This window comes from Salvia splendens, chromosome 19, assembly GCF_004379255.2.
Source record: "Salvia splendens isolate huo1 chromosome 19, SspV2, whole genome shotgun sequence".
NCBI classification, from domain to species: Eukaryota; Viridiplantae; Streptophyta; class Magnoliopsida; order Lamiales; family Lamiaceae; genus Salvia; species Salvia splendens.
The window spans coordinates 3,511,944-3,525,047 of NC_056050.1; the positions used below are offsets into that span (position 1 = coordinate 3,511,944).

A 13,104-nucleotide genomic window follows, 5' to 3' on the forward strand; every position below is an offset into this window, starting at 1 on the left:
ATTTTTTTAGTTTTACAACTGAACTAGAAAACGAAATATTTGAATAGGGGTGCAAATGTAATGGGTCAAAATGGAAAAAAATAGGGTAGATTGAGCCTTGAGGGGTGGAGAAGTAACAATAAAGGAGAAATGGCCACCGCTAATATTTGTCTATAAACATTGAGGTGAATGCTACTTATTAATTGATGATGAAAACAAGACTTGTCACATTTGTTTTTCTCAATAGTGTGGAATAGTATACAATATACACAACTAATTATTTACCCCCATCCTCAGATGATCCCAATTCATCTATGAATAAGTATTTAATTTTGACTTGGGATTAGTTTAAACAAATAAAGCAACATATTAGAAAATAAAAATAGTTTGAATTGCAAAAAACTTATGAGTTTTCTATTGCTTTTCAATTGTTCTTTTTAAACAATAATGAATAAGAAATAGCTGAGTTGCGTTAAAATTATAACTCCATCACCGACCCTATTAAAGTAGCACAAAAAATAAAAGGGATCATACTAATATATTGTGTAAGTGTTGGAGATTAACTTAATTATATTTAAATTCGTAACTATTTTTATTTAACCTATTTAAATTAATAACTGTATGCATATATTTTTTACGAAGAATTTGAGTGCATAGTTGGTAATTATTTAGTACTAATATTTACATGCCTATAACAATGGATCATATCACATGACTCAACAAAGAAACTACCTATGATAAAGGGAAGTGTAAAATAGAAGTGGCGGGAAAAAATAAAAATTAAATTACAAAAAGTAAAGTTTTTTTTAAAACACTAAAAGTAAAGTTAATTAATATAAACCTTACAGCGGGTGGAACAAAAAAAAAACTTACATTCGACAGAATACACATTTGTTTTAATAATAATTAATTAAACAAAAGAGGGCAGTTCTGACCATGATTATGTCGTACTAATACGCTAAACAGTAAAAGATTTCTGATCCCAATAAAAAAATTATTTTTAATTTGAGTATAACCTATTGTTGTATTTAATTGAGATCAGATAGATTCTTCCAGTGGTATGCATATGTATATTATATACTGAGAATATTAAAATAGGCAAGTCGCAAGTGTGATTGGATCCGTGATTAATCCAGAAATGTGACCATCACTTTTTTTTTAAATTTTATTCCGCTATAGATTGGTTAATTTAAAATAAACTTGGAGATTAATTTAACATAAACATAATGACTATATAAAGAAACATCACAAAAAAATGTCTAAGCATATTTTTTAGTTAATAAAGGACGTTAATTTTTGTTTTAAATATACCATCTTTAAAGAGTGTCACCAATCTTGATACCCTAAGTAAAATCGAGGGATGCAAATGAAAGTGCCCCAGAAAGAAAAAAAAATTAAATTGTGGTAGTAGGCAATTGTTTCGTCAACTTAAAAATATTTTTCTTCGCACCCTCAATTTTTTTTTTATTATTTTTAAAAATTTTCTAATGCAAGTAATTGTATCTTTAATTTTGTATTTTTATAAGGGAGTACTATGTTTCGCAGTGCATATATCACTACAAAAATCTCATGGAATAGTAGCGGAATTTAGCATCGGATTAAAATCTGATACTATTATTATCGGATCAGTAACGGAATGTCTGTTGCCAATCTTATTTCTTATAATTTACATTGTATATTGTAACTAAAATAATATACTACAGTTTAACCAAATTTACAAATTTAAACAATTTAGTAACTCATATCATGTTGAGAAGAGTTCGTTTTTAATCTCATCGTGTCGCCATATATACAAATTATCATTTATCAACCCTAAACAAAACAATGATGCTCTCCTCTTCCTCCTCATAAATAAATTACTATAAAAAACAATTATTACCACGACGTGATTCATTCAATTTATATTATTGACAAGAGTTGGAATAAAATAATTAGTATGAGTTGGAATACGGTGGAATATCATCATAATTTTTTTTAAAACAATATTATTTTCACCCTAGCTAATCTATTGGAATAGAATATCATTTCATATCGAGGATAAAATATTTCATTTTTCTTCGGCCTCGAGTAGTAATAATCTCGTGGCTTTATATTTAATTATGCTCTTGGATCTGTAGTTTAATGCGGCAGTTACCTAACCAACAACAATAAATTATGTAGGTTGAAAAGCTTAGTTGCAATAATGTGTAATTTATTGTTTGAATTTGTACTTTTCTCTTTATGAATTATTATGTGAATCCGACCCCAAGAAGCCCTAGGCCTAGGTAGGCAAGAACATTTGAGTTTTTATTTATATTTTCAATAATGATTGCTTATAGTGAATAATAGAGATACAGTTGCGTTCTTTTATTTTTCGTAATCATTTAATATTAATTAATTGTGACTTTAAAAATTGTATATAACGCATCAAAGCCAAACATAGTACAACTTTAGGTACACTGCTTTCATATATTTTCTGTTATGAGTAACATGTTTATTAAGAGCTGGTCCCCGTTTTCTTTAATTTTTTTTACCGTGGTACAATTTTATAAGTTATTTTGTTCATTCACAAATAATCATCAAATTAAATGTAATTTAAGAATTATAAAAACATTTTAATTAATGTAATTTGATAAGAATTATAAAAACATTTTAATTAAATGTAATTTAACACTAGTAAGAATTATAAAAACATTTAGAAGGGAAGGTGGAGTAATTCAAAGATATTTCACCGCTATCTTAATTTTTCTATTTAAATTAATTAATAAAATATTTTCATATGACATGCTTTCACAGATCAATAATTCAATAGATATTATTGATTCTTAATTATGATTTAAAATATAGTTATTTTTAAATAAGATTAAGAATAAGGCGGAGATATCAATCTAACATTTATGAATAACCACATTAGTTAAATATAGTTATTTGTGCATCTCATATTGTATAATTTGTTTTGAGGCATCTTGTTTCTTATTTAAAATCTAATTTTTATTAGATTCCACCCCACATACGTATTCAAAAAGATAAGTAACTAAAACAAAATACTAAAAACAATTGGTATCCTTTTTTGAGAAAATTAGTTGGGTTGAGTAGTGAATGGAACCTCATTTCAATAATTCTTCCAAATCTGTAAATAGAGCTTCTCCCAAATTTTCCAAAAGGGGGTTTGTCTTTTTAAAATTCTCTTCAAATATTATTCCTAATAAAAATAGGCAGAAAGCATCTAACATACCACATGCAAATTATCAATTATGGAATAGCATAATGATTAACTGTTACATCCAGCACAGAAAACATAGCTATATATACTTACACGTGTACAAGATTTCAGATCAATTTCAATTCTCTTTATTTTCATCCTACTACTCCTTCCACGTTACTTGAGGCTTGATGTATTTCTTTTCGGCACGAGATTTAAGAAAGTTGTGTTTAGTGAGTTAAATAAAGTAGATGAGAGAATAAAGTAAGAGAAAGAAGAGAGATTAAAGTAAAAGTAAGAATAAAATAGGTATGATTAGATGTTTTGTTTTTAGCCAAAAAGAGAAATGACTCAAGTAACTTGGGACAACCCAAAAAGGAATACGACTCAAGTAACTTAGGACGGAGGAGGTACAATTTTACAAGTTTTTATTATGGTTATTTATTATAAAATTAATCAAATCTCCAACAACTAAGTAGAGGATTTAGGGATTGTGACAGGGACCAATATGAGTTGTCTGATAACAAAATATGAAGGTGGGGCATGTTAAAAAGTTACATGTACACAAAGGATTAATTGAACTAGCATGTGAATATAGACATAAATCATGTGTCATCCATGTGGATTTTAACCCTTTTCTATTTTTTTTATCTGTCATTAGCTAATTAGCAGCCCACCAAACTGGGATTCTTGCATTTATGTTTAAAGATTGTAGTATTTTTTTTATTATTATTCAAGAGTTGAGTTGGATAAGCAAACATAGGTATGGAGTTAGTTATAAGTAGTAAAAGTCTTTAATTTGTTACAATCTTAATTTATTTCCATCCCCCCTTTTTTTGAAGCCTGCAGTGGAGTATATTTAATTAATCAACATACTGATTATTAATATACGAAATATGTAGTATTTTCTTGTTTTCTCTAATTATACACATTATACAGTAAAGATTCCTAAGGTGGAATCCTTAGTCCCTAATTAAAGATATGAAGGTCGGTATGGTTTCGAATAAAATTCAGTGTAAGTATTTTTTGATGTCGGATTCATTATTTCCAATCTCTAAATTAACTATCTTAATAGCAATATTTATTGCAAATAAATACTCGATATATTTTAATATAATACTTCGTAAATTTATTTGAAAAATGGAATTTAAAAAAAATTATACTATATTTTTAATAAAGCCGGAACTACATGTTGAGGTGGGGGACCAATGAGCACCCAATAAATTTATAAAATTTAGGATATTTTTATAATTTTATGTTAAAATAGGTAGCAACAAAAGTTTTTACCGCCCCCTTCTCAACTCCTCTAATCATGGTGAAATCTTAACTAAGGAGTAATATTATTTTGTGCAGTAATAATTACAAAAAATACTAAACAATACATTATGAGACATTTGTATTGTGCCACAATCATACATATAACCCAATGATGATTAATAATCAAGATAGCCTTGAAACAAGAATTAACAACAAAAAAAGTGGTAGTAATAACCAACGTTTGTGTGATCAATAAGCTAAGGAAAAACCATGTGGAGTGAGTTAATTGCGGTAATAATGATGTTGGTTTAAGACACAGTTAGTTATAACCGAATTTATAAAGGATTCCTTCTCCTAGCTAGGGTTTCTTAATTTCTTCTCTCTCTTCTTTTTATCCTAGGGTTTGTTAATTACACAAAATTTGAACATATATCTCAATTATATTACAGCTTGTGAAGGCGCAGCCAAAATAATGATGTAAAGCATAAGCAAGTGTGTATTTTGCAAACGGTGTGTGATGGGATAATTAAGACAACCAAAGCTATATGTTCACCCATTCATTACTCAACGCTATTTAGATTTAATTACTTTTACCAATATTTTAAAAATCGGACCATATCGACCGATTCAACCATAAACTGACATGTATGTGTAACGTTACATGTAAAAGTACAATACATATGGATATTGGACAAAATTAAAATTAATTTTAAATTTAAAATATGAACTATTTTCGATTCTCATATAACGACGATCTGTATATAAGAAATTCGTTTATTTACTAAATCAATTTGTTGTCATGTATTAGAATTTCATGGAAAACAAAAATTCCATGAATCCATTGTTTTCTAACGACTTGTTTTACAATGAATGAATTAATATTTAATTTGTAGTTTATATTTTGATATAATAAAAAAAATTGACAAATAATAGTGTAGTAATTCTAACCAAAACATCCATCTAACGATTCAAACCTTTTTTTAGGTTGAGCCTGTATATTGAGTCGGACTTTTCTAATCAATAGTTATGTCTATACATTTGAAGTGACATTATTGTATGGAAAAAAAATTACTGTAATTTATAACATTGTGGTTTTCTTCTCTCAAGAGAATATTTCATCTCGAAATTCGAAACAAGCATGGCAGGTATGAATGTATGAAGATACCTAGTACAATTCGAATGGGATTCAATTGAGATTAATATGTCAATATACTATGTTAGTGATTAGCATATCAATTTAAAATATAAATTAATTAATATAATTTTCATATAAATTTAATTAGTATATGAACTTAATAAAGAACTAAAATGAAAAATCTAATTCGCATATAAGTCTAATTAGGATATATTAATGTACAAAATAAAATAAATAGAATAAGATATTTATAAATAATAGCAGTAAAGATGATGGATGTATACGAAGATATGATTGTGAATATTGTGATAAAAAATGAATGAAAAACAATAGTGTAGGGCCAGCTACATTATGTCGTAATAACATGTGAACCCAAAATAGAAGCAAATGGGTAAATTGGACCCAGGATATGAAGCTGCGTTGAATTTATGTTACTAAATCTAGAAACGTCGAGTGATTAATTATGATTATGCAAACTATAATTATTGTTTTCTTGAATTTCATATTAGGAACAAGATAAGATAAACACCTAGATTAAAGTCATTTCCTCAATCAGGGAACAAAAGTTATATCATTGCTACAGTAACATCCTTATTAAATTGCGAGTGTATTATCATATATGTTAGGTCAGGGGTCCTAATTTGAAATTAGTTATCTCAAATCAGCATCAACAAAAGTATTCTACTTTCAAATAATGTCTAACAATATAGTACTATTGTATACGTATATTAAAATATAAATAAAATTAGATGTGCGTATACACGTATGAAGTAAAAGAGATATTTATTGTAGAATTTTACGATAATCATCAGAAATATTTCGTATTTCTTATTTCTTATTTCTTATATATTTAAAAAAAGAGGGAACATCATTTTAGGTCTACGAACTTTGACAAAGTATCATTTTAGGTCCGTAAACTTTGAAAATCTTATTTTAGGTCCGTGAACTTTGAGTTAGTATCATTTTAGGTCCTTTTTACTAGTTCCAAGTTTTTTTGGACGAAAATACCCTCAATACCTTAAATGTATATATTTTTAATAAATTTATCATATACTCATATTTTTTTTATAAATATCTTTACAATATATTTTTGACAAATTTTCTAAATATAATTTGACCTTAAATATTATCACTTAATTTTGTGACATGCAAGTAAAATTGCTTCTTCAATTTTTTATCTTATTTTTTTTAATGTTGAATAAATAACTTTTCTCTAATAAAAAAAAATTGAATAAAGATCTTTTCTTGCATGTCACAAAATTAAATTATAATATTGAAGGTCAAATTATATTTAGAAAATTTGTCAAAAATATATTGTAAAGATATTTATAAAAAGATCTTTATTCAATTTTTTTTATTATTAAAGAAAAGTTCTTTATTCAATTTTAAAAAAAATTAATATAAAAAATTGAAGAAGCAATTTTACTTGCATGTCACAAAATTAAGTGATAATATTTAAGGTCAAATTATATTTAAAAAATTTGTCAAAAATATATTGTAAAGATATTTATAAAAAATATGAGTATATGATAAATTTATTAAAAATATATATATTTTAAGGTATTGAGGGTATTTTCGTCCCAAAAAACTTGGAAATAGTAAAAAGGACCTAAAATGATACTAACTCAAAGTTCACGGACCTAAAATAAGATTTTCAAAGTTCACGGACCTAAAATGATACTTTAGCAAAGTTCGTTGACCTAAAATGATGTTCCCTCTTAAAAAAAATAGAAGAAGAGAGTGAAATAGGAGAAGCCAAATTTAGAAAATGCAGTAAAAGTTAAGAAAATAGTAACGTATAGTACATTACTGTTGATGGGCCCATAGAGAAAACTTAAAAGGCCCAAAATCAACATCCACCACCTATTTTACAGCCCACCATTTCACTCTGTGTGTGTGTATGAGTGTGTGAGAGAGAAAGAGAGTTGCTATTTAACAGCAGTGAAGCTCTTGTCCATATCATTATATTTAAATGCCGTTACGAATGTCACATTCCATGATCTGACTTACATATATGGATAAGGTTCTACTTTATAATTAGTATCTTCTATTTTTTCTACACACCATTCTATTCACAAAAACGATGGCCAATTTCACCCACAATCTTATCATTTGGAAAATTCAATTAATTTAGACCAACCAAATTGAGTATTTGATCCAAAATTATATGAACATAAGAACCTGAATTACGTAAAATGGAGGATAAAAAGAAAAGAAAAAATTTAGCAATAGGTATAAACACAAAAATATAATATGATATTTTCTGTTGTGAAATATATGTGCACGATTGAATTTAGAAGGTCAGAGTCTCATATGCGGACAAGATGCAGCCTTTCATTTTTATTAATTTTCCTTTTTTGTTATCCTATAATTATTACTAGGAAAAAATATAATAACTCTTGAATACTTGTAAGGCCAACTTGTAAAAGAAAAAATATCAAAGAGATAAAAGTATGGAATATGATCCGTATATAAAATTATATAATGGTGGAGGTCCCAACCCAATTTGTAACGTCCACTTTTCAATGATCAATAAATTTGCAATTTCTGGTCCAAATCACGGATGTGATATTTAAAACCTTAATAGTTATATTTTTAGGGTGTAATGATGTAGTATATAATTAAATAATTTATAAATAATATTAAGATCAACATAACTGTAAAAAATGTAGGTATTGTAAATACATGCTTTGACTTAATACATTGACACTATTATACAAAAATAGTGATTTATAGAAAATAAAAACATTATTAACCAAAGCGATTTTCTTAAAGTTTTAAAACCATCACATTAAAATCGTATACCCATTTCTTCCTCAAGTTTTAAAAGATATATCTCCATGAAGAACAAAGGTTTACTTACAATTGTTATGTTGGTGTAGAAATTCAACACAATAACAAACAAAATCCAGATAAATCTCTCATCTTCCTCTAAACCCCAGTTTCAAATTAGATCCCATCATGCCACCGTCGAGACGATTTACTTTGTACCTCACACGAAAAGATGAATCGAAACCATCCTTTACCGCACATGGATTCAAACCCAGATCAATGGAGCCATATTTCATCCCATTTTGCAAGAAAGAAAAATTGATTAAGAAATCAGACAATGCTCGGTGCATCCCCGTCCCAGTTGCATACAGCACTAGGCCATCGCGTCCTAATGCAATCGACCAGAGGTGCGTGCTGAGCAGGTTGAGGACAAGATACTTGAGTCGCATTGGATTCATTTGTACCTGGGGTAGATACCACGGGCAGACTAACTGTCATTTCCTCAGACGTCCATCTTGGTGGAATAGTTACTCTCACGTTCGTTAATCTAGGTCTTTGTATCGGGATTTCGTTTCCAGATGATGCCTGGCTGCCACTCGCACTCAGTTTGGCAATCCCATTAAAATGGTAAAGATGAAAACCCTCCTTTCCCGTTGGTCCAGTTGGGTCCTTCAGGCCACCTAAACTCTGGTCCAAATCAAGTAGAGCATGCCACAACTCATTCCATACGATGAAATCTGTACTGCAAAGCTGATCGACCTTCTCACGTGCAAGGTTAATCCTCAATTCCTTGATAATTTGATGGAATGCTTCAACACTTATGAAGCCGCCTCCACCACTTTGGTCATGAGCATCAAATGCTTTCCGAATCTGTGATTCTCTATTCTCAAGTTCATTCTCCTCTTGGACTTTGGTGTCGAGAGCAAATAAGACTGTGTAGTGAGATTCACTTCCGACTACCCATATCGGCCAGTTTGGGCATTTAAGATACTGGCCAACCTTACAATAGTTGAGGGACTCCAACAGAGTGAGGAATCCAACTTGTACTGTCGTTGAGATGCCTTTCACGGACATGCCATCCCCCAAGTCAATCTTCCCATCAAACACATTAGCAACAGCATTCCCAGAGAGCAATAAGTTCACAATTTCCTATTTCCATGTTAAGAGGTCAGATGGTATTAAAACTACAAAATTTGCAAAAAAAACACAATCTTTAAGCACAAAGGAAAATTGTATTGATCCATTAATACCTGTGATGCATGCCCAAAAGGAGCAGTCACTAATGGTTGAGACGGGTCATCCCTGTCCTCTTGAACAGTGTGCTAAAGAAAAATAACAAGAAGTGCACTAATTAAAATGTAATAAATCAAAAATGGATATTTAACTGATACTGCAAGGATACATGATATTCATTTCAAATTCTTGTCTTAGATTAGCATAACAGATCCTGAAGATTTTAGTTTCTTTCGTATTGCCACATGACATTCATTTGCATTAGATGGCTACCTAACTTATCAAAATTCCCTACCATTGCTTAAAAATAAAAAGGTCATAAGCTGGATTGGCGAAATGCATTACAATGTCAACCTAATTTATCAAAATAAGATGCTTTCAGTTAGTTATCTGCATTCTTGAGATGGAGAGACATAGCCTGGGTTAGCGTATTGGGACTACAAAATCTATCTGGATTATTTCATAAGAAAAAATCAATTACTACTAGTTAGTTTTGCAGGTAAGATACAGTTACAGCATCAAGAGTCACACCAAACACTAGCATGACAAACAAAGTATCAAAACTACCTAACAAATTCTTTTACGAAAAAGCGTCAAGGGGGTTTTGTCTTTTGGTGACATAATTAAAATCAATACTACCAAGATATGTGCTATTTCAGCCAAAGTTAATAGTCAAATTTATCACTAGATGTTTTTAATGAGCCAAGCTATGCTCCTTTCTACTTGATATATTAGGAAGAATGTAAATCAGAAACAAATTGTTGATGTGGCAGAGTAGTATACCAGTCCTCGAGATAATAATGCAGATATTAAGAAGAGCAATGCTCCAAAGCGACTTCGAAAAACAGGAAGCAACGCTTCAAGCACTTGAATTGCTCTTGATCGAGAAGTGCAGGTATTGATCTGCAGAACTTTCTGTAAGTGAGACCCCGATTCAACAGAAATACCTCCAAGTAACTTTGCAATGACCTAAGTAACAGGGGTCGTACATATTAATAAGAGAATCAAGAGCTATAAACAATCTAATCAGAAGAACCCAATTACCCAAACAGGAGGGAGGCCCTATTGGAATGCTGCATGAAGTCATGAACTAAGGAATATTGCACAAGACTCACCTCGTCCTCTGAGCCCTGTGCAGCCCCTGCAGTTTCATCAGGAAGAACATTCAAAGATGCTATCACTGCTGCTTTATTGCTTCCACATAGAAAGAGTATTTCGCTCATACTCCTCACCAAGGCTCTGTTTTAAAAGAAGCAGAATTTACTCAGTAACAAATGAACAAACTAGAGAACAATTATTCTTATTCTTTTTATGCATAATTTTAAGGTCTAAAGCAGAAAAATAAAATAAAGATGAACAGTACCTATAGATATTTATGAGCTTTCAGGAAAAGCCAAACAACAGCTTTAAAGAAAAGATTAAGAAATTTGAGACCTTGACTTTCTTTCCTCTGAAAGTGATGAGAAAATATCAGCTGGAACCGGCACACTCTTCGACTCCCTTCTAATAGCCAAGTTCGAGAAATTATTTGGCACAGCATTACCGGTTTCCTCTGGAGAAAATAAAAGATATTTGAGCACAAAACCCTGCATTGCCAAGAGTTCGAGTTTTTAGCAGAAAATCATGACAAGGAATAGAAGTTATACACTGAAAGTAAAGATGGAAAATGGATTTTTTTTCAATTCTCCAGTGCAAATAACACAGAAATAGAAGATGAGAGAATCAAAGCTAACTAATCAGAAACAATAATCTCAACCCAAAAAAGATCACAACTTTGCCGCATGATTTCACAGGAACACAAATATAACCAAAACTAAAGAACACTTGAAAATGACACCTCTGTACTACTATCCTTCCACCTTCTATTTCAACCTCCTATGTCTATAATTAAATCAGAAGTCCTCCATCAATTCCTCTATACATCATTCCTCTCAACATAAGAGATATTCCTTTTTACCCTCCTTTATACCTATGCACCCAATCGACGAATCTACCCCTGTATAGTATTTTACTAGGAAATTAGGAATGCATGGAAATGATATTTGTAAATGTGATCACCATGAGAGGTGAGACTAGTAGTTAAATCATTACTTGTATAGCTGCTAAGACGCCACAGGGCCCACCTTCATGCTGTACTAGCCCCATAGATGTTTCAGGATCCGAACTAAACCTGCAAGGAGTCGATTTCCACCATGTCAGAACAGAACACCAGCACAAGTTCATTTGCAATGCAGATTATTTGTTGAATCATGGGCAACCTATAGTAATTCCCACAACGAGAAAATAAATTTTTATTTTGTAAAATATTTCTTCCTCGATTGAAGAATTTGACTTAAGTAAAATGACCCATGTAAATTCATAACTGGTCACTCATAGAACAATAAAAAACACATCCACAGGTAACAATGTGGAGAAAGCACACTCCACAGATAACTCCAATCAATTTACAAATAACATGTATTCAATAGCAAACTCACTAAGCTTATCACACTCTTAATTCGATTATTAGAACTAAACAATAAGTACATCAATAGCTCATATATGAATTCAGTAAAACATAACAGTGTAACTTCAAAACATAACCAACTCTTACCTAATTCCCTGATTGCACCATTGCGTAAGCACGTCTTTACTTACTCCTTCGCCAAAAATCATCGAGAAAAGCTGGTTCGCCTCCGCCAACGGTAGCTCCACCCCTGAATCTCCATCTTTGGACTCACCTTCATCCAGGCTCACGCCTTTCCCTTTATCCTCCACATCCGGACCCACAATATCCACATCCTCCACAACTTCCACGATCGAGGAGGCAACCATCCGCTTCTCAGCAGCAGCAGCCATTAATTCCCGTTGCCTCCGCCTAGTTTTCGCCTCCGGAGACTCCTCCGCCGAATCGCCCGCGCCGGAGTCCTCCTTGGACTTGCTCCGCTTCGGCTCCGGCGACTCGTGCTGTTGCATGCTCAGTCGCAGCGCCATCTGCAAATCCTCATCTTCCTGATCCACAATCGACATTGATCAAGCCGGAAACCAGCACAATACGTAAATTTGGGAATCAAGGGTTTTACAAATTTCCGACCCCTGATCGAAAAATTAGGGCTCTGATTGCAATAATTATATGTAAACGTAAATGAAATCAAGTGGAAAAATTAGAAACTGAATTGCAGTTTGTGCGTAAATATCTGGTTTCAATTGCAACGCAACGAATTCAACGAGAAAACAAGAGAAAGACACTGTGTGGGGTTTTGAATCTAAGAATATTTTCCGGTTAAATACGGCGACGTTTTGCGTGCGTGAGCTTTTTCGGCAATTACAGCTCTATCCTTTTGACGATATTAAATAGAATTAAATGCCTTATTTAAACCATTTTATTCAGAAAGTTGGTACAAAATGCAACTGAAAACAGCTAAAAGGGAATATTTCTAACGGAATATAGTTGGTTTGGCACATTATTAACGTGAATTTTGTGGGGATATATAAACGAATATATTATGTTAATAAATTTTATATATTTACGAATCAGGCAACTAATTCTCAATGGGGAAATGAGAGA

At 31.1% G+C, this 13,104-nt stretch overlaps 1 protein-coding gene across 2 annotated transcripts; it reads right to left on the reverse strand.

Moving 5' to 3' along the window:
• Positions 1 to 8,340: 8,340 nt before the first annotated feature.
• Positions 8,341 to 12,861, reverse strand: LOC121778101 (ubiquitin carboxyl-terminal hydrolase MINDY-3-like). 2 transcript variants are annotated; one of them, XM_042175389.1, is made up of 7 exons: positions 12,151 to 12,861; positions 11,649 to 11,727; positions 10,992 to 11,143; positions 10,673 to 10,796; positions 10,341 to 10,460; positions 9,575 to 9,646; positions 8,341 to 9,473 (listed from the first exon to the last, which is right to left on the reverse strand). In XM_042175389.1, exons 1-7 carry the CDS (start codon positions 12,564 to 12,566, stop codon positions 8,655 to 8,657), a joined length of 1,782 nt encoding a protein of 593 aa, XP_042031323.1. In that variant the 5' UTR covers positions 12,567 to 12,861; the 3' UTR covers positions 8,341 to 8,654. The 2 variants fall into 2 exon arrangements, with proteins under 2 accessions (XP_042031323.1, XP_042031322.1); XM_042175388.1 differs by having other exon boundaries at positions 10,341 to 10,526.
• Positions 12,862 to 13,104: the final 243 nt, after the last annotated feature.

Bases quoted from the DNA above. Each gene is read 5' to 3' on its own strand.
- LOC121778101 (XM_042175388.1), bottom strand. From the start codon at position 12,566: ATGTCGATTGTGGATCAGGAAGATGAGGATTTGCAGATGGCGCTGCGA. The intron at 10,797-10,991 runs GTCTCAAATTTC...CTTTTAAAACAG, and splicing joins TCAGAGGAAAGAAAGTCAAG to AGCCTTGGTGAGGAGTATGA. The intron at 9,647-10,340 runs GTATACTACTCT...ATTTTTCTTTAG, and splicing joins CATTATTATCTCGAGGACTG to CACACTGTTCAAGAGGACAG.